The sequence below is a fragment of the Alosa pseudoharengus genome, unplaced genomic scaffold (assembly GCF_046254945.1).
Source record: "Alosa pseudoharengus isolate Yale_2024_CS ecotype anadromous, Long Island Sound unplaced genomic scaffold, YU_APseudo_1.1 YU_APseudo_1.1_scf_10, whole genome shotgun sequence".
NCBI classification, from domain to species: domain Eukaryota; kingdom Metazoa; phylum Chordata; class Actinopteri; order Clupeiformes; family Clupeidae; genus Alosa; species Alosa pseudoharengus.
Genome location: NW_027468565.1, coordinates 35,669,434 through 35,697,222, shown reverse-complemented (window position 1 = coordinate 35,697,222; position 27,789 = coordinate 35,669,434). Strand labels below are relative to the sequence as shown.

The window sequence follows — 27,789 nt, the reverse complement described above, 5'->3', positions numbered from 1 at the left end:
TTGTACATATATCATTTCATTTCCCTCACACTACATATTTTGGTAGAAACAGGATACATCACTGGCTTCTAGACATTGAATTGATGTAGCCTATGCCTGCCTTAACTAGCAAAGGAATGTAGGCTATATGGAGAAAGACTGTGCGAACATTTTTATGCTTGCTTGATGACCCCAGTGAAATGGTCACGAAGGCTGTTCTGTTGGTGATGTTTTTTGCCCATAAAGGTTGCTTTATAAGTGATTTTGTTTTTGAAGGTAGACTTGGTTCTTGATTGGACGCTATGTGAAATCCCCTACCTATAGCACTAATAAATATGTTTTGAAAAAAGTCCATGTTGGGTACATTGTGAAATTTATGTTTTGATTTGTGTGACTCAGATTGTGAGTTCTCCACCCCCATGTCCATACAACAGAGCATGTAAGTGTCACAGTAATTCATTTTTTTCTGATTTTGTTTTTGTGTTCCTGGGGATACTTTTGCATTCTCTTGCACACTCAAAAACAAATTTATAGCGAGTGAATGCCAACTCATTGTGAGGAAATTCAAAGTTCTTGCCAAGGAATGTGAAACTGAAAAAAAAGACCTAAAGCAGCACTGACGTTTAAAAAACAAACAAACAAGCCAACAAACAAAAAATGGCATAGGACTGTGATACAATGTATTGTTTTCTCCTGTGTCTGGGAGACCCATTTCCTGTTGTATCTCTGAGCTATCCAAGCTGTTTTCTGTGCAGCTCTCCTCTTGTACATGTTGTGCAGGTGTACTGCCCTCTGGATGCCCCCCCTTATCATCAGACCATAAACGTATTAGGGCCACACATGAAAAAATGAAAAAAAAGTTTGCCATGACGAGATTAATCTCGACATCTCGACTTTATTTCGAGAATAAAGTTGAAATATCATCTTGACTTTACGATATTTCATCTTTATTCTTGACATGTCCATCAAAACTAGTTTGGAGAGAGAGTGACCGCTTCACAGTAGGCTACATGGCACTGAATCCGTACAGTCAGTCTGCCTTGTGTAAATGATTTGGTGAAATTGGAAAGCGCAGAAACAGTGTCTGAGACTGCAGCTGTGGAGCGGTTGCTGTCTCTCATAACTAGTTTTCTAAATGTGCAGTCCTAATACCCCTCGTAGAAATCTGACCAGTATTTCTCAAGCCAGATTTACATTTATTCATTAAGCAGACACTGTTATCCAAAGTGACTTACATATGTCAACTATATTACAAAGGATTACATTGTCCCCGCCCCGGAGCAACTTGGGGTTAAGTGCCTTGCTCAAGGGCACAAAGGTGGAAGCCGGGAATTGAACCCACAACTTTCAGGCTACTGCATACTAGTATAGAAGCATATGTGTAGCTTAATTCAAATGAGAATGCAGTCTGCAATATGCAATTCTAAAATACATTACATTATGCAATTGCCAATTCATTATGCAATTTAATATTCCAATTTGCAATAATTTCCAACAAATTGTATTTCAATCTGCAAAGTGACAATGCAGTCCTAAAATCTATTTGAATAATTTTGGTTAAAAAATAGAATACACATGGATTGAATTGCATTCCATTTTGCCATGAATTCTCGGGCTAACCGCTGATGTGCAGTGAGAAAGGTTGGGAATAAGTACCCACCAGCCCAGCACTAAACTTCAAGCGTGGTAAACAAAATCGGATAATTCAGGCAGTAAAAGCACCGGTAAGAACCAAAGTAGATTTTGTTCAAATCTACACACCTATGGCTACTGAAAAATGTAAGGTTCATTTAACAAATGTTATTTTGAAGTATTAAAAAACATCGTTGTTTTAGAATTTTCGAACGAAATGGTTGGTAATTAGCACGTTTACGATAACTAATGCACTGACGTTATATCCACTCTAAGGCGTTTTCTTGAACCTGTGATCAAACAGGGACAGCCTAAAAATACCCTATATGTAAGCATATCTTCCTGGAACATTGCAGATAAAGAAAAATGTATCGTTTTCTCTAGGCTATGAATGGTCTTTGTAGCCAACTTTAAGCTGAAAGAAATAGATTCCAGATGTTTCTATTCCATATCATTTTTTATCCATAAACAGTAAGGCTCTGGTAAGGCCAGAGATCTTCTGCTCCTCGTCAGAAATCTCATCGGATATGTGCACTCTTCTTTGCTGTTTCCTCAAGGAGCTGCTGTGACATCGGGGACAGCTATATGCTTGACACGTTTAAAATAAATTACAATGTTGCCTTAGACTAGACTACAGTAGGCTAATGAGCAGCTACTGTAACCTTACTCTCCATGTTTGGCTTGATACGACACCAGCGGATGACCACACCGAGCTTCAGACCGAGCGATGGGGAGTTTCGTAGAGAAAAAGCATCAGGCTTGTCTACATGAAGCCATAAAAGCGTGCTTCTAAATTCTAAATAGGAAAACCCATCGAATACACAACATGTCAACGTCGGAGACGCAGAGATGTCATGTAAAATTCTCAAGTATATTTGCAGTATTGCAATGTAAAATTCTAGATGACTTTAGTTTAGTGCGACAACAACTACTTTCATTTAACAGTATTACAGGGGAGAGCGCGAACGCAGTCCCCCACTACCACAAATTATGCAGTCGAGATTCCCACATTTGGGGAATTCGTTCGGGTCAGCTACCGCCGAAGTGCAATGGCAGAGCCTCGCCAAAGGTGAACCACCTTCATGATCATGGTATCTCCCCTGCCAGGTAAGTATGAGTTGTACACAGTTTACGAGGGTACTAGACCAAATGACCTATATGTCACATAGGTGGCGGGCTTCCGGCTATGTTTACAATTCAACATTTTAAAAAACAATACGTTTAAACAAGCGATTATATGTAGGCTATATCACACAGAAATCATTTCGTACTCGAAAAAAGACATAAAACACACAACAAAATCTAAAACTGTCCCATGATGCATCACTTTCCACGCATAACGTAGACGGGCCAAAGATTGTTAAGGCGGAGCCAGAGAACTGCCACTCTCGATGACGTCATTAATTAGCACAATGCTAGCGTGTTATGGGCAACAACGACCCAACCTGTAAGAAATCAAAAGGACATAAGTACTCGTTCATTCAACTTTTGACCTATAACCCATGTTGAAGTTATACAAACTACAATCAAATCTGAGATTTGTCAACGACAATCAGATGAAAGAGACAAATTTAGCCGTCTAGCTCCATTGACTCCCATTCATTTTGCACTCATGGCGATCGCCCCCAGTGGAACTCTGGTGGAACTGCAACCAAAATTCGGTACAATGGGACTTAATACGGAGTGGCCGGGCTCTCCGACGGGCTCTGATGTCACTAAGCAGCACAAACCATAGGCACAAACAGAGGATGTCTAATAAGGGTGAACTCTGGTGAACTGCAGCCAAATTCGGTTTGTATGGGATTAATAGAGAGTGGGGAGGCTCTCCGTAGACGGGCTCTGGCACAAACAAGAAAGAAACCAAGCACTTCCGAGGACATCGGCGATAACTACGGCAAGTATATGCAGAATCAAAATAGTAGTAATGTTTCATCCTTGGAGTTTTTTGGAGAGGCGGTTAGAGCCGAAACTGTACTGTACCGTACTTTTGTCCTGTCCTCTGTCTTGCGGATGTTGCGTAGTGTCTCGCGGCACTGTCTTGCGGAAGTCGCGTACTATCTTGTGGCACTGTATTGCGGAAGTTGGCTAGTGGTATCAAAGATTCTAGACAGATCACGAACAAAGCTATTTTTTGTCTTTATTTGTTTCGTTGGAAAATACAATTTCAATGTCGGGATGTTAGGAAGACACGTGGCTTGTAGAAAGTGGGTTATTAACTTACAACGCTGAATGTAGGGCGACGTCTGGCCAATATTATTCTGCTGTAAAACATGTTTTTGTTTATCCAGCATTGTCTTGCTTAAGTTACGTTGTGCCTTGCAGAACTGTCTTGTGTAAAGGTATGTGTGCTAGGTGTGTAGCGCTGTCATGATGGTTGTCTCGTGGAAAGTTAGGTAAAACGCCAAATAAAAACACAAGTATCCGTTGTCGACCTCAGTTGCTTTGGAAATGTTTTGTTTTGTTGAAATGTTTGTTATGCCACCTAGGCCTATTAGGCTACCTTCCACCTCTTTCTGTTCTATTTGTTATTAACTTGTAGGCTAGCCTAGGCTACTTGTAACCAAGAAATATATAAATCACTTTTTACTTACAACAAATAGCCTACGTATATTAAACACTTAATGTATATTGTTGATATTCCACAAGCAGCATTAGTTCAAGTTCAAGTAGTTTATCGTCATGCACGCATAAAGGGAAATATAATTAATGAAACTCCTTGTGCCAGCAAATATTTTAAGAATAAATAATAATTGTTTAGATAATTATTATAGGCAAATGTGTAAATATTTAGGCATCTTACCAGGGGGGTATTCCAAGTACGAGGTTTAGTGACAAACCTGGGTTAGTTAACACAGAGTAGGTGGTAAACCTCCTAATAGAAGAGCTGTATGGCTTCATTCTCCTAACAAAACAATACCATAGGGCTCTTGTTGTAGGAGGTTTACCACTTACTCTGAGTTAAGTTACCCAGGTTTATCACTAAACCATGTACTTGGAATACCCCCCAGGTCTGTTAAGTCATAGGCTTGCTTAACCAAATGTTGTAGCCATCCATGGGTAGATGATCACAAAAACAGACAACTGGACAGTTTTGGAGAACACATTTTAATTCTAAACATAAGAACAAAAAACCTTTTAAACAAAAAAGCTTTGTAAATCTAAATACGGAAAACCTTGCATGGTTCAGTTTTCTCTCAGAACAAAATACACCATAAACTTAACACCAAAAAAAATCAAATTTCCCCAGTACACACATATTGTAAATAATGAAATGAAGATAATAAATTGAAATCCAATAAGACATAAATAAATAAATAAACAACTAATACATTAAAAAAGAATGTATAAATACAGAAAAAAACAGCAATGCTTGTTACTCCAATGCCGGATGCATGGACATGAACCTCTCCAGAAACCTGCAGAAACCCTCGTGGTTCGTGACAATGTTAATGGAAACCTTCAACTGCAAACAGATTTCAAATTGGAAATAGCATGAGAATGTAGTGACAATATGCATGTTTGGTATGGTTTGGTTTATTTATTCTGGAGAAACCACACTGATCGATCATAATATGACATGGCTTTTATATTCACATTTCCTTACCTCAGGCATCATTACGTCGAGCACAAGGTCAACATCTATGATATCTTCATCACAGATTATGGCAGTCTGTATCATTTTTGCCAGTTTCCTGGACTAATTGGGGCCACAAAAGAGAAATAAATCTTAGAACAAAAACTTTTTGCATTACTAATTGTATGTTTACTTAAAATAGTTGTTATTCATAACCAGTGCATTATTACTACATAAACTGTACAGTGTATTCATATCAATCAGTTTTCTATGCAATCTAATGCTTTTCGGATGTCATCTTCAAATTCCTTATTTGACAGTTACTGTTTATAAGTTTGGAGATGTACTGTTTTGCAGCGACATGCAATGCCGACTCCACAACTGTTGCACTTTCCAACCAGTTGGTGTAATAGATTGCCCACTATGAATCAGTGACAATAACTGAAAGACAAACAATCCAAATAGATGACTGATTTAGAAATTTAAACTAGGTAGCATTTTAACCTTTTAAGTTATATAACCACATCATTACCACACTTATGGTGAGTTTCATCACAGTTGAATAATTTTGTATACACCTGATGGTGTGTGCACAACTTCTATCAATGTAAATACAAAAAAAAGTAAAAATAAAAATCAGGTTGTCACATTAATACCATCCAATCAGTTGAGCCAATTAGAAGCCAATTATTATGACATTATCAATCATTTGTTATTTAAAATGTGCAAAATTGGAAATGTCCTTGTTTGAGGTATCTTGTCAAGTTACCATAGCACTGAAATATTTCACAGGTCAGAGAACATAGACAAATTTAAAGTCTAGAAAAAAAACCTGTAAAACAGAAAAAAGAAAGGAAAATATCAAACTCAAGTGTTGCAATATAAACTTGTGAATTCAAGTCCTTCTGCTGTCCTTGTGTGAGCAAAGGAGTGTGTGTAACCTTAGCTAGTCGTGTTTCCTCAGTTGATGCCTTTGAGCACAACTAACTTCTCAGACAGTGTTGCATTCAGACTATTTTTTATATATATAAAATATTTTTTATATAGTTGTTATGGGGCCTGTTAATCATTCCAGCTTGACCATGCAAGGGTGCCACAAACAGACAGAGACAGACATTTCGTGCTTTACAGTATAGATAGTTAGATAGATGTCATCACAGTGTTTCACAGAAAGTATTTTAAAGTATTTTGAAAATACAAAAATACGCAACACTGAAGTATTTTGATACAAAATACGAAGGCATTTTCATTATCTCAATAAAATACAAATGACAAAATAGTATTTTGTATTTGAAATACATATTTTAAACACATGTATTAGAAATACTGCCCATCCCTGCCCATGCCCATGGCCCAATCAGTGGAAACTGACATAAAGATTTGCTCTGCCCCAAGTGTGGCCAAAACGCCGTAAAATGACTTATTGTTTTGTTATGCAAGGAAAACAAACTCACCAAGACCAAGGAGATGGTTGTTGTGGACTTCCATAAACAAGCACTTATGTTATGTTATATTGTATTTATTTATTATTCACTATAGTACTTGGTCTGCACTGAGACCTGAGTTGATATTTTGTTATCTTCATACAAATAAAGCATCTATCTGTCTGTCTGTCTGTCTGTCTGTCGGCCCAGGTGTGGGTGTTATTGTTTATCAAAGTGTTGGCTGAGGGTTGCCTGGGTCCCTGGGCATGCACTGGCCCACACACTAACTGATCTGACTGAGTGTTGGCTGAATGCCAGCTGTGCTTGAACATTACTTGATAACAAAACACAAATCCAGAGCTACTACTTTAAAGCACAAGTCATCTTTATTAAAAATTCTAACAAACAACTTTAAAACTTAAAAAGTCATAAAGCAAAAAAGGATTTTTACATGTACAATTTTATGTAAAACAATTAATAAGCTTTATCTTTTATCTAAAACAAAACAAATAAAAAGATACATACATACATACATACATACACACACACACACACACACACACACACACACACACAATGATTCAAAGACATAAATGATTCTACATAATAATAATTATAATAATTATTATAATAATTATAAATATAATTAATTATAGCACCTTTCATTCACAGAATGCAGCTCAAAGTGGTTCACATTTGGAACATTTGTCATTGGTGTCACAGGACAGTGGCTTGGTGTCACAGGACAGTAGCTAACTGTCTCAGGACAGTGTCTGGATGTTACAGGACAGTCATAGGTGTCACGGGACAGTGTCTGGGTGTTACAGGACAGTCATAGGTGTCACGGGACAGTGTCTAGGTGTCACAGGACAGTCATAGGTGTCACGAGACAGTGTCTGGGTGTTACAGGACAGTCATGGGTGTCACGGGACAGTGTCTAACTGTCTCGGGACAGTGTCTGGGTGTTACAGGACAGTGGCTAACTGTCCCAGGACAGTGTCTGGGTGTCACAGGACAGTCATAGGTGTCACGGGACAGTGTCTGGGTGTTACAGGACAGTCATGAGTGTCACCGGACAGTGTCTAGGTGTCACAGGACAGTGTCTGGGTGTTACAGGACAGTCATGGGTGTCACGGGACAGTGTCTGGATGTTACAGGACAGTCATGAGTGTCACCGGACAGTGTCTAGGTGTCACAGGACAGTGTCTGGGTGTTACAGGACAGTCATGGGTGTCACGGGACAGTGTCTAACTGTCTCGAGACAGTGTCTGGGTGTTACAGGACAGTGGCTAACTGTCTCGGGACAGTGTCTGGGTGTCACAAGACAGTCATAGGTGTCACGGGACAGTGTCTGGGTGTTACAGGACAGTGTCTGGGTGTTACAGGACAGTCATGGGTGTCACGGGACAGTGTCTAACTGTCTCGGGACAGTGTCTGGATGTTACAGGACAGTCATAGGTGTCACGGGACAGTGTCTGGGTGTTACAGGACAGTCATAGGTGTCACGGGACAGTGTCTAGGTGTCACAGGACAGTCATAGGTGTCACGAGACAGTGTCTGGGTGTTACAGGACAGTCACGGGTGTCACGGGACAGTGTCTAACTGTCTCGGGACAGTGTCTGGGTGTTACAGGACAGTGGCTAACTGTCCCAGGACAGTGTCTGGGTGTCACAGGACAGTCATAGGTGTCACGGGACAGTGTCTGGGTGTTACAGGACAGTCATGAGTGTCACCGGACAGTGTCTAGGTGTCACAGGACAGTGTCTGGGTGTTACAGGACAGTCATGGGTGTCACGGGACAGTGTCTGGATGTTACAGGACAGTCATGAGTGTCACCGGACAGTGTCTAGGTGTCACAGGACAGTGTCTGGGTGTTACAGGACAGTCATGGGTGTCACGGGACAGTGTCTAACTGTCTCGAGACAGTGTCTGGGTGTTACAGGACAGTGGCTAACTGTCTCGGGACAGTGTCTGGGTGTCACAAGACAGTCATAGGTGTCACGGGACAGTGTCTGGGTGTTACAGGACAGTCATGGGTGTCACGGGACAGTGTCTAACTGTCTCGGGACAGTGTCTGGATGTTACAGGACAGTCATAGGTGTCACGGGACAGTGTCTGGGTGTTACAGGACAGTCATAGGTGTCACGGGACAGTGTCTAGGTGTCACAGGACAGTCATAGGTGTCACGAGACAGTGTCTGGGTGTTACAGGACAGTCATGGGTGTCACGGGACAGTGTCTAACTGTCTCGGGACAGTGTCTGGGTGTTACAGGACAGTGGCTAACTGTCCCAGGACAGTGTCTGGGTGTCACAGGACAGTCATAGGTGTCACGGGACAGTGTCTGGGTGTTACAGGACAGTCATGAGTGTCACCGGACAGTGTCTAGGTGTCACAGGACAGTGTCTGGGTGTTACAGGACAGTCATGGGTGTCACGGGACAGTGTCTGGATGTTACAGGACAGTCATGAGTGTCACCGGACAGTGTCTAGGTGTCACAGGACAGTGTCTGGGTGTTACAGGACAGTCATGGGTGTCACGGGACAGTGTCTAACTGTCTCGAGACAGTGTCTGGGTGTTACAGGACAGTGGCTAACTGTCTCGGGACAGTGTCTGGGTGTCACAAGACAGTCATAGGTGTCACGGGACAGTGTCTGGGTGTTACAGGACAGTGTCTGGGTGTTACAGGACAGTCATGGGTGTCACGGGACAGTGTCTAACTGTCTCGGGACAGTGTCTGGATGTTACAGGACAGTCATAGGTGTCACGGGACAGTGTCTAGGTGTCACAGGACAGTCATAGGTGTCACAGGACAGTGCCTGGGTGTTACAGGACAGTCATGGGTGTCACGGGACAGTGTCTAACTGTCTCGGGACAGTGTCTGGGTGTTACAGGACAGTCATGGGTGTCACAGGACAGTGTCTAACTGTCTCGGGACAGTGTCTAGGTGTCACAGGACAGTCATGAGTGTCTCGGGACAGTGTCTGGGTGTCTCGGGACAGTGTCTGGGTGTCCCGGGACAGTGTCTGGGTGTTACAGGACAGTCATGGGTGTCACAGGACAGTCATGGGTGTCACAGGACAGTGGCTAACTGTCCCGGGACAGTGTCTGGGTGTCTCGGGACAGTGTCTAACTGTCTCGGGACACTACTCAGGACAGTACTAACAGGACAGGACATTTTTTGCTGTTACTGCTACTGGTTTTTTGGGATGCTCAACGCAAGTACGTGTCTGTTTGGGACTGCCTAGCAACATTCAGAAAGTAGCCTAAGCATCTTAGGGTTGTCATCAAATAGATGGACCTTGTATTTTTTAAGGAAATTGTATTTATTGTTACGCATACCCTGTTGGTCCACTCCACACACATTGGGGTAACATCTGGAGAAGGGGATGCTTTACATGATATTTAATGATAAGCAAATTTATTGCACTGTTCACTTTTGCACTAGGCCTACCACCATTGCGCACACTCTACCATAGCACCTTAACATGGTCAATGCATCAAATGGTCAGTCCATCAGGCATTAAAAGGGAATTGAAATTGTGATCCTTCTTTATGATCTGCTGGTTGGGTTTGTGTTGGTCGTGCTGGTGCTCCTGACACTGCTGCTGGTTTAGCTGGTTCTTGAGTGTACCTCAACAAACTGCTGCACATTCTCAGACCAAAGGAAAAGCACATTATTGTTAGACATGCACAAATGACTTGTATAAGGATAGATCATCTGTAGATGTGATTTAAGTTATATTCCATGGCAACAAAGACAGCTGTATGATTAGGCCTATCAGTGTTTTTGCAAAAGTTCATGGGAACACAATGACATAGTGACACGAAGGCATCCCATGTGTTCATCTGCCTATACAATAAAAGCATGAAATGATTAAAAAAGACAGTATTACATTGTATTAATAAAAATCAATTTTATTTAAAACAAATCCTCTATGTTGATTGTACCGAGGTCAGTCACAGAGGAGATGTGTGTCTGCGGCTGATGAAGGCGCTGCGACCACAGCATCTTCCTCGTCTTCCTCATTGTGGGACTCATCGCTGCAAGATTGGCTATCCGCCACACATGGCTTTTGCAACACACACACACACACATTATTAATTTCACAATTTCTCACTAATAGCATACTGTGTGCCACAAAAATCTAACCTTTAATATTGAGAACATCATTCAGAAAAATATCAAAATGTATATTACAGTTTTTTATGAATGCTTACTATTAATTTGTATAGCAAAACCACTCACTGAGTTTGCAAAACTAAAAGCACAAACACTGCTTTGTACTCAGTTTGCAATTTTGTAACACACACTTTGCAAAACTGTAGGTACAATCCACTGCACAGCAATCTTTTTGCAGAATTGTAAACACAACTCACTGGTTTAAATTCAATTTCCAAATGATCAACACACTCCTAGCAAAACTATACACATGTATGCCTATTTTTTACACTATTTTGCCAACTGTCTGGCACACATCATGAAAACTGTTTTAGATAAATAGTTCAATTTGCAATCAGCCTAAGCAGGGGTTTTGTTCTCAAGCATTTGGTCTCTGCATTTATCCCAATCAGTGAATTAGGGAAACACACTCAGCACACAGTGAACACACAGTGAGGTGAAGCACACACTAATCCCGGCGCAGTGAGCTGCCTGCTGCAACAGTGGCGCTCAGGGAGCAGTGAGGGGTTAGGTGCCTTGCTCAAGGGCACTTCAGCCACGCCTACTGGTCGGGGCTCGAACCGGCAACCCTCCGGTTACAAGTCCGAAGCGCTAACCAGTAGGCCACGGCTGCCCCTAATTACACATCCATATTAACACCAGCCAATGGTGTTAAAGTGATATCCAGTCCAATAATGTCACTAATGTTTCAAGAAGTCCATTGATGAAAGACAAAGATTGTTATACATATTAAAAATGAACAAACAATACACATATTAGTGGTTCATTTATCCTGGGCCCATCAGGACTGCCTATAGGGCCCAGGATCTTGTGCTACGGACCTGTTCACCTGTACAACCATTAACTGTATTCGAATGTCATGATGACAGATATAGATAGATAGATAGATAGATAGATAGATATATAGATATATACTTTATTGATCCCCAAGGGCAAATTCAAGGTCTCAGTAGTATACAGACATCACACACAACATTCACTAACAGCAGAAAAAAAGTAATTAAAAGTATATAATATAAAAACACACAACTAAGCAATAAGGACAGTAGAAGATAAAGAATATACTAAAATACATATTATACTAAATAACACTGAACCTAAATCAAGTCTAAAACAGTATCCACATAGTGGGTGATTAAGCATGAGACGCTTGCAATGGCTGAGGCAGAACTGAGCCTGTGATTCTCTGTGCATAGTAAGGTAAGGTGCTCTGTGAGAGTGAGTGTCATGGTGATGGTGCAAATGAGTAAGTCCAACAGTGCACCTGGCCAAAGAGTCGTGATAGAGGCTTTAACCTCATCCAACCTGTTGAGGACACCCTGGGCGTATATAGACATTCTCTGGTATATCCAAAGATTGTTCATGTGACCTGAGCGTGGAAGAGGCTCTGACTGTTCTCTGCAGAATTTCATGATCGGCTATTTGTTGCTCTGATTGGTTAGGTCAATCCAATTGTGTGCAGAGGCATTTCCCCCCTGTATCAGTTGAACATGTCACATAATCACGTCCCAATGCTTCGGTCCCAGACTCAAGTTCCTTTCCTGCCTTTCTCTGTAACACAATCATGTTTAAGGCTAAGATTTTTTGTAGAGCAGCACCCTCAAGTGGAAAATATTGGATTTACAACACATTTTGTAATCCAAAATATTGAATTTCAACAATATATGGGCTAACTGAGTGGGGACTGAGTTTTCAGTTTTCAGAGCCTGGGCTGTCTAGAGCGACTTTTTTACAGTGTGTGCAGTTAGCGGATTGTGAGGAGATGTCCGCTGAATGTGAGAAAAACGTTATGGCCTTGAAATCACGTATGACCGCTGACTGCACCTTTAATGCTCCTCAGCTCTTTCAAACTGACTGCAAGATCTGCATGTTTTTTCAAGCATGACATCCCGCTTGATATGGGCCAAGAAATAGCTAATTTGCGTGAATGTGTTTTACATTTGCATAGGAAGGTGTTTACATTTTCAACATGACATTCTATTTTGTACATATATCATTTCATTTCCCTCACACTACATATTTTGGTAGAAACAGGATACATCACTGGCTTGACATTGAATTGATGTAGCCTATGCCTGCCTTAACTAGCAAAGGAATGTAGGCTATATGGAGAAAGACTGTGCGAAAATTTTTATGCTTGCTTGATGACCCCAGTGAAATGGTCACGAAGGCTGTTCTGTTGGTGATGTTTTTTGCCCATAAAGGTTGCTTTATAAGTGATTTTGTTTTTGAAGGTAGACTTGGTTCTTGATTGGACGCTATGTGAAATCCCCTACCTATAGCACTAATAAATATGTTTTGAAAAAAGTCCATGTTGGGTACATTGTGAAATTTATGTTTTGATTTGTGTGACTCAGATTGTGAGTTCTCCACCCCCATGTCCATACAACAGAGCCTGTAAGTGTCACAGTAATTCATTTTTTCCTGATTTTGTTTTTGTGTTCCTGGGGATACTTTTGCATTCTCTTGCACACTCAAAAACAAATTTATAGCGAGTGAATGCCAACTCATTGTGAGGAAATTCAAAGTTCTTGCCAAGGAATGTGAAACTGAAAAAAAAGACCTAAAGCAGCACTGATGTTTAAAAAACAAACAAACAAGCCAACAAACAAAAAATGGCATAGGACTGTGATACAATGTATTGTTTTCTCCTGTGTCTGGGAGACCCGTTTCCTGTTGTATCTCTGAGCTATCCAAGCTGTTTTCTGTGCAGCTCTCCTCTTGTACATGTTGTGCAGGTGTACTGCCCTCTGGATGCCCCCCCTTATCATCAGACCATAAACGTATTAGGGCCACACATGAAAAAATGAAAAAAAAGTTTGCCATGACGAGATTAATCTCGACATCTCGACTTTATTTCGAGAATAAAGTTGAAATATCATCTTGACTTTACGATATTTCATCTTTATTCTTGACATGTCCATCAAAACTAGTTTGGAGAGAGAGTGACCGCTTCACAGTAGGCTACATGGCACTGAATCCGTACAGTCAGTCTGCCTTGTGTAAATGATTTGGTGAAATTGGAAAGCGCAGAAACAGTGTCTGAGACTGCAGCTTTGGAGCGGTTGCTGTCTCTCATAACTAGTTTTCTAAATGTGCAGCCCTAATACCCCTCGTAGAAATCTGACCGGTATTTCTCAAGCCAGATTTACATTTATTCATTAAGCAGACACTGTTATCCAAAGTGACTTACCTATGTCAACTATATTACAAAGGATTACATTGTCCCCGCCCCGGAGCAACTTGGGGTTAAGTGCCTTGCTCAAGGGCACAAAGGTGGAAGCCGGGAATTGAACCCACAACTTTCAGGCTACTGCACACTAGTATAGAAGCATATGTGTAGCTTAATTCAAATGAGAATGCAATCTGCAATATGCAATTCTAAAAGACATTACATTATGCAATTGCCAATTTATTATGCAATTTAATATTCCAATTTGCAATAATTTCCAACAAATTGTATTTCAATCTGCAAAGTGACAATGCAGTCCTAAAATCTATTTGAATAATTTTGGTTAAAAAATAGAATAAACATGGATTGAATTGCATTCCATTTTGCCATGAATTCTCGGGCTAACCGCTGATGTGCAGTGAGAAAGGTTGGGAATAAGTACCCACCAGCCCAGCACTAAACTTCAAGCGTGGTAAACAAAATCGGATAATTCAGGCAGTAAAAGCACCAGTAAGAACCAAAGTAGATTTTGTTCAAATCTACACACCTATGGCTACTGAAAAATGTAAGGTTCATTTAACAAATGTTATTTTGAAGTATTAAAAAACATCGTTGTTTTAGAATTTTCGAAAGAAATGGTTGGTAATTAGCACGTTTACGTTACGTTTTCTCGAACCTGTGATCAAACAGGGACAGCTTAAAAATACCCTATATGTAAGCCTATCTTCCTGGAACATTGCAGATAAAGAAAAATGTATCGTTTTCTCTAGGCTATGAATGGTCTTTGTAGCCAACTTTAAGCTGAAAGAAATAGATTCCAGATGTTTCTATTCCATATCATTTTTTATCCATAAACAGTAAGGCTCTGGTAAGGCCAGAGATCTTCTGCTCCTCGTCAGAAATCTCATCGGATATGTGCACTCTTCTTTGCTGTTTCCTCAAGGAGCTGCTGTGACATCGGGGACAGCTATATGCTTGACACGTTTAAAATAAATTACAATGTTGCCTTAGACTAGACTATGGTAGGCTAATGAGCCGCTAACCTTACTCTCCATGTTTGGCTTGATACGACACCAGCGGATGACCACACCGTATGGCACCAGAGAATGTCTAAAAAGGAAAAGAGCTTCAGACCGAGCGATGGGGAGTTTCGTAGAGAAAAGGCTTGCCTGGTGTCCCTTCTCTGGCCTCTAGTCTACATGAAGCCATAAAAGCGTGATTGTAAATAGGAAAACCCATCGCATTCACTACATGTCAACGCAGAGAAGTCATGCAAAATTCTCAAGTAAATTTGCAGAATTGCAATGTAAAATTCTAAACGAGCCCCGTTTCAGTGTGACAACAACTACTTTCATTTAACAGTATTACAGGGGAGAGCGCGAACGCAGTCCCCCACTACCACAAATTATGCAGTCGAGATTCCCACATTTGGGGAATTCGTTCGGGTCAGCTACCGCCGAAGTGCAATGGCAGAGCCTCGCCAAAGGTGAACCACCTTCATGATCATGGTATCTCCCCTGCCAGGTAAGTATGAGTTGTACACAGTTTACGAGGGTACTAGACCAAATGACCTATATGTCACATAGGTGGCGGGCTTCCGGCTATGTTTACAATTCAACATTTTAAAAAACAATACGTTTAAACAAGCGATTATATGTAGGCTATATCACACAGAAATCATTTCGTACTCGAAAAAAGACATAACACACACAACAAAATCTAAAACTGTCCCATGATGCATCACTTTCCACGCATAACGTAGACGGGCCAAAGATTGTTAAGGCGGAGCCAGAGAACTGCCACTCTCGATGACGTCATTCATTAGCACAATGCTAGCGTGTTATGGGCAACAACGACCCAACCTGTAAGAAATCAAAAGGACATAAGTACTCGTTCATTCAACTTTTGATCTATAACACATGTTGAAGTTATACAAACTACAATCAAATCTGAGATTTGTCAACGACAATCAGATGAAAGAGACAAATTTAGCCGTCTAGCTCCATTGACTCCCATTCATTTTGCACTCATGGCGATCGCCCCCAGTGGAACTCTGGTGGAACTGCAACCAAAATTCGGTACAATGGGACTTAATACGGAGTGGCCGGGCTCTCCGACGGGCTCTGATGTCACTAAGCAGCACAAACCATAGGCACAAACAGAGAATGTCTAATAAGGGGAGAACCTTCACTCTCGGAACGCTTCCGGTGTGGTACTGCATCTAGGGGCGCTCGCGGGCGAGTCCAGAATGAATGGAGGTCTATGGAGCTGTACCCCTCAAAATCCACTTTTCTCGGGATATAATTTTTTTTCAAGTAATTTGAATATTGTATTCGAAAGGGGAGGCAAAGACAATATACTTGGTTGAGTATTATATTTTTTAAAGTCACTTAATTGTTCTAAAAAGCCTTTCAAACGTGTCATATATTTGCATGATCAAAGCATAGCATAGCATCAATGCTAGCGTGTTATGGGCAACAACGACCCAACCTGTAAGAAAACGAAAGGACATGACTCCCGGATTATTTCACTTTTGATTGATAATCCATATCCATTTTGCGAAAAATAAAATAAAATCTGAGGGTTTCAGTTGTTTTTAAGGAAATTGTATTTATTGTTACGCATACCCTGTTGGTCCACTACACATACATTGGGGTAACAACTGGAGAAGTGGATGCTTTACATGATATTTAATGATAAGCAAATTTATTGCACTGTTCACTTTTGCACTAGGCCTACCACCATTGCGCACACTCTACCATAGCACCTTAACATGGTCAATGCATCAAATGGTCAGTCCATCAGGCATTAAAAGGGAATTGAAATTGTGATCCTTCTTTATGATCTGCTGGTTGGGTTTGTGTTGGTCGTGCTGGTGCTCCTGACGCTGCTGCTGGTTTAGCTGGTTCTTGAGTGTACCTCAACAAACTGCTGCACATTCTCAGACCAAAGGAAAAGCACATTATTGTTAGACATGCACAAATGACTTGTATAAGGATAGATCATCTGTAGATGTGATTTAAGTTATATTCCATGGCAACAAAGACAGCTGTATGATTAGGCCTATCAGTGTTTTTGCAAAAGTTCATGGGAACACAATGACATAGTGACACCAAGGCATCCCATGTGTTCATCTGCCTATACAATAAAAGCATGAAATGATTAAAAAAGACAGTATTACATTGTATTAATAAAAATCAATTTTATTTAAAACAAATCCTCTATGTTGATTGTACCGAGGTCAGTCACAGAGGAGATGTGTGTCTGCGGCTGCTGTATGATGAAGGCGCTGCGACCACAGCATCTTCCTCGTCTTCCTCATTGTGGGACTCATCGCTGCAAGATTGGCTATCCGCCACACATGGCTTTTGCAACACACACACACACACACACACACACACATTATTAATTTCACAATTTCTCACTAATAGCATACTGTGTGCCACAAAAATCTAACCTTTAATATTGAGAACATCATTCAGAAAAATATCAAAATGTATATTACAGTTTTTTATGAATGCTTACTATTAATTTGTATAGCAAAACCACTCACTGAGTTTGCAAAACTAAAAGCACAAACACTGCTTTGTACTCAGTTTGCAATTTTGTAACACACACTTTGCAAAACTGTAGGTACAATCCACTGCACAGCAATCTTTTTGCAGAACTGTAAACACAACTCACTGGTTTATATTCAATTTCCAAATGATCAACACACTCCTTGCCTATTTTTTACACTATTTTGCCAACTGTCTGGCACACATCATGAAAACTGTTTTAGATAAATAGTTCAATTTGCAATCAGCCTAAGCAGGGGTTTTGGTCTCAAGCATTTGGTCTCTGCATTTATCCCAATCCGTGAATTAGGGAAACACACTCAGCACACAGTGAACACACAGTGAGGTGAAGCACACACTAATCCCGGCGCAGTGAGCTGCCTGCAACAACAGCGGCGCTCGGGGAGCAGTGAGCGGTTAGGTGCCTTGCTCAAGGGCACTTCAGCCGCGCCTACTGGTCGGGGCTCGAACCGGCAAAAAGTCCGAAGCGCTAACCAGTAGGCCACGGCTGCCCCCAATTACACACCCATATTAACACCAGCCAATGGTGTTAAAGTGATATCCAGTCCAATAATGTCACTAATGTTTCAAGCAGTCCATTGATGAAAGACAAAGATTGTTATACATATTAAAAATGAACAAACAATACACATATTAGTGGTCCATTTATAAGAAACAACTTAGTGACAGATCTTCATTCATCCCATTCGGGATACAGGTGTTTCAGTGAAAAATATACCATTGGCATCATGGCACATAGAGTTAAAATGCCTTGCGACTTGATTTGTCATGATTTGTCATCATTCTTTCTGATTGCGCATTTGTGCTTAAAGATTTAGGTTTTGAGTTGTCACTTAGTTTTGCCCACATAAAGCAGCCCACAAGGGCACGTCAGTAAATATATAGTAAATATACAATGAAAGTGGATAAACAGGTAATTCTGCCCTTTACTTTGTGTATCCTGCCTGTTTTTGGGTGTGTGAATACATTTTCAGTGAGCATGAAGTTGCACACTGCACAGTTCAAGTTCACATTGCCATGTGGAATTTTAAAGGGAAAAGGCGACTGGGTAGGTGCAGGGTGGTGCGATCGCACTAATCGGTCTCTCAGGCTGGGTGCTCGTATAGCAGCTGTGCGGCGGATCCTGGAAAGTATGACCAATGTCCGGGTCACTGCTTCAAATGTGCCAGTGGCGATGCACAATGTTCTTTAAGCTATTTGAAATCTGACCATGTGGATACAAATGTAATTGTAGTGCTGTTAGAGCTATTCTGATCAGTACGGTTGGTCATGAAGTCAGCACGTTGTATACTGCGCGCACGCTCTAGACAATCACCCACCAAGTTATCTGTATAGCCCCTGTCAAGGAATCTTTGACATCGTTCCCCCGCTTGTCACTCAAATATCTCATCGTCATTACAGATGCGGCGCACTCTCAACAGTTGGCTGTAAGGCAGGCTACGTTTGAGAGAGGGTGGATGGGAGCTCTGGTAGTGCAGAAAGGAGTTACGATCCGTTTCTTTGCAATAAATATCAGTGTGTAGCGCGTTATCTACCTTCCTCACCAAAACATCCAAAAGGGCAAGACCTTGTCATCATAAATCAGTGTGAATTTGATAGAGGGCAAGCTAGTATTCATAAAGTTATAGTATACATACAGTATACATTTCTTCTTTTTTCAACCACACAAGAAATATGTCATCTATGTACCTACTTTCAGATGCTGTTTAAAAGGATTGTCATTATAAATGAAATCATGTTCAAATTTACCCATGAAAAGGTTGGCGTAATTAGGCGCCATGGGAGAACTCATGGCGGTACCTTGGGTAAATATACTTACTGAAACAAATGCTGACAAATGACACCTGACAAATGTTGACACTTTCAATACTTATTTCCACTGCTGTATATGGTTACATGTTGCAAATCATTGTTTTTGTTTACATTTTACACAATGTGTCCCACCTTTTTCGGAAAAGTGGTTGTACATATTTGATTCCATGGTCTAAATTGTATTTAGTCTTTACCACTTAACTGCCACTACTTACAGTGTGGCCTGGTCAGCCTTCCCACCACCAACTGGAGAGCCGTTAAGTCCATATATTCAGGAATGTACTGGACATCCTCCTGTGTCTCACTTTCATCTTGTTCTTCTAAATAACATTATTTTTAAAAGAATATATAAAAATAAAAAAGGTCAATTTCCCAAAACCTTCGTAAAAGGAGAAATCCGGCCAATTTTTAGGTTGGTCTGAACTGTATTCTAGAGCTGAACACCTGCTATACAGCAATTTTTGATGATATACAGTAGCCTCTGAAGCTATAATTAAGGTACACAAAGCAAAGAAGACTGATGGTTCAGGGGACATGCTAAGAAGAGTAAACAACTCACGAAGAGTCTTTTTAACTAATTAAGAACTCATTAAGTTATTAAGTGGGAAACCTGACCGTAGAAATAACACAGATTTTAAAAGCATACATACTTGGTGGGAAAACGGGCCTGTGCAACAGATGATGTTGCAGGATGTTGTCCAGCACTTCTGTGGACAAAAAGGCCCTCATGTGTTCTGGGCCTGAGCATGGAGACACTGGTTACCAGGACCCCTTAAACATTACCATTGATTAACTGATGTTAGTAAACAAACTACAAAGCTGGGACATTATGGAAAATTCTACATTAACATACATTGTTATTTATTTTCTTCGTGCATGAAAATGCTTTTGAAAATATACAAACATTTCCAATTTGATGAACACTGATTCCAAAATAGTTGTTCACCACTGAGTAAGATTAATTTAATCATATACTATAAGATAGATAGATAGATAGATAGATAGATAGATAGATATACTTTATTGATCCCAAGGGGAAATTCAAACTGAATGCCAATACTTCATAGGGGTTTTATGTGATAAATTAGTGCTTTCATTTACCATCCCAAATTTGATGAAATCAAAATCTGCATTGAATAAAAACTCTGCTGGACACACCAACACAGTTTGAGCATTGATATTCAAATATGTAATATTACCGTCCATTGCGCAGGATGTCAATAACAATAACATTTTCATTATAATAATATTTTCACTTACCATATTAAGATCATGGACACATTTTGTATTTACTAATCTACAAATACACCTAAATTCTGTGCAGTGATGTACACATTGTGTACAAAAATGACCTTTGTTTTTGATAGCTGTTGAAAACGGCATGGAACTGACAGAGATGTTTTTGTTAATAAATAAATAAATAAATAAATAAATAAATAATATTATGCTGATACCTTTTGCTTTTCCCAAATACAATGTAGCCTACAGGTGTAAGTGACCTTTCATCAATCCAGTTGCAATGGATGAACTGTGATGAACTGCCCTACTTGTGATTGTTTAGAGATTTTAAAGGTTTTATAACAATGCTACATCTTCTTTGGCTATTCTACAATCTATTCACCTTTTCAGCACCAGTAGGCTACTTTCTGTGCAGCCGCACACACACACTCAGGCATGCCAAACAAGCATACACAAAAGTTTTAAGACTGGGGGATGGAGTAAAATATGGAGACAAATTGAAGTGTGATTTATTTTCGCGGAACGGATGTACAGGACTGAGCGGCGGTCATATTTTGTACCGCTATGCGGTACATCTAGTTTTTAATCGGATTGCTGAATCATGTTTGAAGCCATTGTATCATGTTTATATTGATTCTTGGAGCTAACTGCTGAATTTAAATCTTTCATACAATGAGAAATTATTTTGTATTTCTTCTAACACTTTCTTCGCCATTGCACATATGTATACACTGTCTGTCACAAATAAGAGTCTTACAAATAGTTGGCTGCATGGCCCTCTGTGAACTGATATGATTTGTCATGTGGTATAGGTTACTAGGTTACAGAATGCAATTGAATAGGTAGATTAATATCAGGTAAGAAAATTTGGCTAGAAGAATGGAATGAAACCTTACATAAGTTATTAGATTCAGTTACTTGAGCGTTGGAGATTTAAGTAAACAAAGGTATGCAATAAAGTTTTATTTGTAAACAATTGTTAATTTTGATTATTCCAGAACTGAAGATGTTGGCATATAGGAATTCAAGTCACACAAGTCAGACTCATCCAGGTCAGATCAAAACCATATCTAGATCAGATCGGGGTCAGATGAAAATCAGACCGAAGCCAGACCGATTCCAATTCAGCTTATTTCTGGGCCCATTTGTTCCAGTCTGACAAAGCAAAGAACAAGACTGCCAGCTCGGCTTGAGAGGATTCAGAACATGAGTTATTTTATTGGAAATACATCACTGGAAAAATACACCATCTACAATATGCTCTACACCAAGCCATGACTTGAGGGTTCATTAGCCCTCAACCTGCCTCTGAGAAGAGGTTGTAATTGGCTGATTAAATTCCGCCTTGAACATTTCCAGTTATCTACTGTTAAAATAAAATAAAAATAAAACACTTGAAAACAATCGCTGCAGTAACACAAACTCCATAGCATTGATACTACATGTGATATCAGTAACTGCACGAATATTCCTGTTTAGATTTGTAATGACAATATAGATCAAGTCTGTGAACATTGTGATGCAGACATGATATAACATTAACTGCAATCCAAAGCTGTAAAGTTTGCTTTGTATAGGTTACGATACAGGTGAACCTGCACCAACACAATGCTGTCTATACTCTATCAGTGATACAGTACATGAATCTTAATATCTTGAAAGGAGCCTATTAGTGTTACCAACTGTGCAGTATTTCATCTGAACTTTGGGATTTGTGTTGTAAGCAGTGAAAGTAATTTAATGTTTTATTTTGTGACATAAAGATGAGCAGGATCAATTTGATGTGCTATGAATTTTAGCTAATACATTTAGTCATGCATAACATCGTTTCTAATAAACATAAATATTTTGGCCTGTTTAGGCTGTATATAAAGTTTCATAAAATGAACAATTCTGACTATAAAATTGACTGATGAACAAGTTGCAAAAACTACATTTACAATGCTCAACATTTTAAAATCAAATCAAACAGAAAATATCCTATTATTCAAAGAAACAGTGAAGCATTGCATGCGATTTGGTCACTAGCGTTAGCATAAATGCAAGATGTTTAATTTGATCTTCTTCATACATCTTGAAACTTCCATTCACAATAATTCAGAATAAATTAAGTCAAGGGGGGTTTGGGGTTTTCATTTGAAAGGTTTGTGGGGTTATTAGCTAAGTGTGGACATTATAGTTTATCTGAATACTGAAAAGTTCATTTAATCATAATCATAATTGCCATTGAGTATATGATTTAAGATGATCTCCTGAAGCTTTTACTATGCAGAAATATTGAACCACTGCAATATAATGGAATTTAGCACCATCATAAGCTAATGACTTCTGCTTAAGTGGGGGGGGGGGGGGGGAGAGAGAGACAGAGAGAGATAATCTCTAGTTCAACTGGCAGGAGCAGACTATGCTAATACTACTTGAGTGTCTGCCTGTGTGTGAGTGATTTTGTATAATTGTGTGTGTGTGTGTGTGTGTGTGTATGTGTATGTATGTGTGTGTGTGTGTGTGTGGTTGCAGAACTGTCTCTAGTTGTCTAGTCTAGTTCCATTGGCAGGAGCAGTCGATGGGCTCCTGGTAGTTGTAGTCCACAGTGGTGGCATTGCGTGTGCAGTAGAGTTGCACCACACGGCTCTGGAGGCCATTTTCTCTGCAGCACTTGCAGAAGCGAGCGTGGCTGTTTATGTTGAAGTTAAAAATAGTAGCCGACGGGCACTTTCCATCACAGGAGAATACAGTCACCTGAGAAAAGAGAAAAAGACAGAGGGACACAGAGAGGGAGTGTGTGTGTGTGTGAGAGAGAGAGAGAGTGGGAGAGATGGACATATAGAGAAGGGGGGGGGGGGGACAAGGGGGAAATGTGCATTATTTAAAAAAAAAAATTTTGCTTTAACTTTCCTTTAACTTTGAATGTGTCATTACACTGTTATGTGTGTTTAGTAGCAATTTCATGTTTAATGTGTGCAATAGCCATGAACAGTGTTCTCACTGGTGTATTGCTGCGGCAATCGTCCTTTCGAATCGTTGTCCGAATGGCAACTCTCTTGCATGTCTTACCATCTTCCTTACCTACACACACACACACACACACACACACACAATCTCAGCCGCTTATACAGTACAAACCATCTGAGACCAAGCTCACAGTGACACACAGAGGTTTAGGAGGTCCTCGTAGTGGCTAGTCCATGCTCATATTAAAGTTAATGACTATCAGTGGGGTTCTGTGCCTGAGCTTAATGGACTGCAGTCACCATACTCCCTATGGCCTCCCTCTGTGTGTGTGTGTGTGAATGGGCTTTGTCTGCTGGCGAGAGGGCAGTGCAGAGTCTGCCATTGTCCACAGGCTGTAGGGGATTTCAATGATTGACAAGTCTTGAGAGAGCCAGAAAAAGACTCATAATATGGTCTCAAGCATTCTCTTTAACTCCTTCATTGAAGCATGTCCGCAATGTGAACACAACACAACACAACACAATACAACACAACACAACACAACACAACACAACACAACACACAACACGACATGCACACACGCACACGCACACACACACGCACACGCACACAGACACACACAGACACACACACACACAGATACTTATTGAAAAATCAGTAAACATCAAATCAAGTCCACTTGTTAAACTTTGAAGATTAAAAACATAAACATTATCAAACAACCCATATGACATAGTTACAAGTAACATAAAAAAAGGAGGGCGACACATAACAGCACTTGATTGTAACCTCTTTTGAGTCATTATCAAATATGCAACGTGAACAGAGATCAGAGTGTTAGACTATCTCACAATGGAGAAGGGCTGTGTACAGTAATACAGCATACAGTTAATACAGTGGGTAGAAAAGTCAAAAGCATACTGTATGTGAGCGCGCACACACACACACACACACACACACACACACACACACACACACACACACACACACACACACACACACACACACACATTCATCCATAAACATGCACATCAACACACATGCGGCCACAAACATACAGTACAGAGATATGCACACACACACACACACACACACACACACACACATTCATCCATAAACATGCACATCAACACACATGCGGCCACAAACATACAGTACAGAGATATGCACACACACACACACACACACACACACACACACACACACAGTATATTCTCACTCTCACTCACATACACACGCACCCACATACACAGATTGATTGTTACAGGTGTGTGTCAGGTGTGAAGTACCTGTGTCACAGTTAGTGCTAGCAGAGGGAGTTACGGGCTTAACGGTAAACGGTAACAAACCCAATCCAGCACCTAGTGGAGCGGTCAGGAGAGAGACAGTCCAACCGGTTTACACATTAGTTAGTGTGTGTGTGTGTGTGCGTGTGTGCGTGTGTGTTTATGTACATTTATGTTTATGTTCTTGTATGTTTGTCTCTGTGCCTGTGTCTGTGTATTGTGTGTGTCTGTGGGTGAGAGACAGAGAGAGAAAAGAGTGAGAGAGAAAGAAGGAGAGAGAGAGAGAGAGAGCGTCTATTGTTCGTGTGAAACAGGCATGTTGAACTGTGGGTGTGTGAGGATGTTTGAGTGTTTGCATGCAATTCCATGACGGTGTGTGCATGCATGATGGTGTGGTTGCACACATTCTCATGTTTAGTATTGTGTGTGTAGCGTGTCTGATACAGAGTGGAATGGCTTCACACTGCATGCGGCATTCAGTCATGCTGGAAATGGGAGGCAAAACTGTTGTTGCTGTAGGCCTTGGCACTGATATAGGCATGCACGGACACACACACACACACACACATACACACACACACACACACACATACACACAAAGACACAGACATGCATATAAACACATGCATACACACATGCACACGCATCTGCCCAAACATGCACTCATGCATGCAGACACAAACACAACAAAACCTAAGACTCTCTGCAAACAGCACATGCTGGCTTTCAGCGCATCCAGGGTCTAGCGCCTATACAACCGACATCTTCAAGAGTGACAAAAGGTGTTTGTGGAGTGTGTGTGTGTGTGTGTGTGTGTGTGTGTGTGTGTGTGTGTGTCTAACATGTCTATCTGTCTATGTGGGATTGAGTCAAGTGAACATCAAGTTAGACTATCTTACTTGTGAATGTAAATAAACACATTTGGGGATATACAAGATTGTGCAATCAGACCTGACCTATGTTTAGCCCAGTTTAGTTGTTAATGAGGTATCTTTGTATTTATCAGAGCCGGACAGTAGCGGAGTACATTTACTTGAGTACAGTACTTGAGTACAATTTTGAGGGATCTGTACTTTACTTGAGTATCATTTTTGGGGAGTACTCATGACTTTACTCAAGTACATTTGAGAGGCAAATATTGTGCTCTTTACTCCAATACATTTCTATCCATAACTGTGAGTACCCGTTACTTCTTCTAAAAAAAAAGGAAAAAAGAAAAGTCTTTGAAACCTTCAATTTATTCTTTCCCCCTCAAACGTTATTGGATTGTGAAGGCGCCACTGATTGGGACAGCCTATCAGCAATCACCTTCAGCTTTCCGCCAAAGTCAACTCCATGGTCAGATTTAGATAAGAAACGACACCATGGACCAAACAATGGATGAAGACGCAGCAGGTCCATCCCGGGAATGTATAGTTTTCGCTTCAAGTGTTTCAATTAGAAAATAGTATTTTGTATTTGAAATACGTATTTTAGATACATGTATTAGAACTTGCCCATCCCTGGCAACATGTTGTCAAGTCATCTTTTTACCACCTTAGAATCTTAAGTAAAGCCAAAACTATGTTTTCTTTCAAAGACTTTGAGATATTGATCCATGCCTTTATTTCATCCCGCCTGGACTACTGTAACTCCCTTTATTTTGGTGTCACTCAGTCCACTCTATCCCGACTTCAGATGGTGCAAAATGCAGCTGCAAGGCTGCTCACCAAGTCTAAAAAGACACAACATATTTCTCCAGTTTTGAAATCTCTACAATGGCTACCAGTGAAATTTAGAGTAGATTACAAAATTCTTCTTTTTGTCTTTAAAGCTTTAAATGGACAAGCTCCCCAATACCTAAGTGACCTTGTACACTTTCACTGCCCTCCCAGAACTCTGAGGTCATCAGATAAACAACTGCTCTCAGTACCTCAGAGTCGTCTAAAAAATAAAGGTGACCGTGCTTTTTCAGTAGCTGGGCCCAAGTTGTGGAACAACCTCCTTTTTCACATTAGATCTATACCAACTATTGGTGCTTTTAAAGCCAAGTTAAAAGAACATATGCTATTAATGGCTTTTAAATGAATTGTGGAATGTAATTATAAGCTATATATACTATATATATACATATTATTTTAGTTTTATTTTCCTGTTGTGTTTTTTGTGTGTCTTGATTCATTTTGTCTTATATTATCTATTTATTTATCTGTTTTTATTTTTTTGAGCACTTTGGTCAACCACAGTTTGTTTTAAATTGTGCTATATAAATAAACTTGAATATGACTATGACTATGGTAAAAAGATGAAAATGACTTGATTTTACTTTCAATTCTTTTTACATTCTCCAAGGTATTAACATTAACATTTTTCATAACTCCATGTAGGATGTTTCTGTACAATGTAAGCACTGTGGCAGTAGTAATGCAATATTTAGAAAATGTAGGCTACTCTTGTACTCTTGATACTCAAGTACTTTTAAAAACAAGTACTTCAGTACTTTTACTTAAGTAGACATCTGACTGTTGTACTTTTACTTGTACTTGAGTAAAATTTAGCAAAGTATAGTATTTATTGCATATCTTATCAGTGGGTAGTCAGAGTAAAGATAAAGTTTATTTTCAACTAAGTGGGAGAATAAAACAAGGCAAAGGCTGAGCAAGTTCAAACCCAGCTATACTGTACACACACAAAAACTCTCCGACACACACAAACAAAAACACACAATTATGTTTAAAAAGATACACACGTCAACACGTCAGAAAGAGAGAGAGAGAGAGAGAGAAATGGCTAGAGAATTCAAATGAAAATCACACATCTGTACATAACTACAGAGGCTAAATGTTGCATACTCTAGGCCTTTACTGACGCACTGATCTATGGTGGTCCTATTATGTGTAACATGAAATATATGAATTATATCTGAGGGCTTATCTATATGAATAACATCTGAGGGCTTCTCTATATGAATAACTTCGGAT

The 27,789-nt window shown here is 40.1% G+C and overlaps 1 protein-coding gene and 2 non-coding genes across 3 annotated transcripts in view; all 3 read right to left on the bottom strand.

The window, feature by feature from the left end:
- Positions 1-2,561: 2,561 nt before the first annotated feature.
- LOC143110255 (U1 spliceosomal RNA) lies at positions 2,562-2,726 on the bottom strand. Its single transcript, XR_012984098.1, has one exon. It is a non-coding gene; the product is annotated as a U1 spliceosomal RNA (small nuclear RNA).
- Positions 2,727-15,329: 12,603 nt separating this feature from the next.
- Positions 15,330-15,494, bottom strand: LOC143110249 (U1 spliceosomal RNA). The gene has a single exon (XR_012984097.1). It is a non-coding gene; the product is annotated as a U1 spliceosomal RNA (small nuclear RNA).
- Positions 15,495-23,129: 7,635 nt separating this feature from the next.
- The window catches only part of otogl (otogelin-like), a 74,362-nt gene continuing 69,702 nt past the window's right edge, over positions 23,130-27,789 (bottom strand). Inside the window, exons 55-57 of the mRNA XM_076299148.1 lie at positions 24,833-24,904; positions 23,578-23,657; positions 23,130-23,330 (exon numbers count right to left, since the gene is read on the bottom strand). Coding sequence (XP_076155263.1) covers positions 23,130-23,330; positions 23,578-23,657; positions 24,833-24,904 — 353 coding nt within the window. The remainder of the gene's footprint in view (positions 23,331-23,577; positions 23,658-24,832; positions 24,905-27,789) is intronic.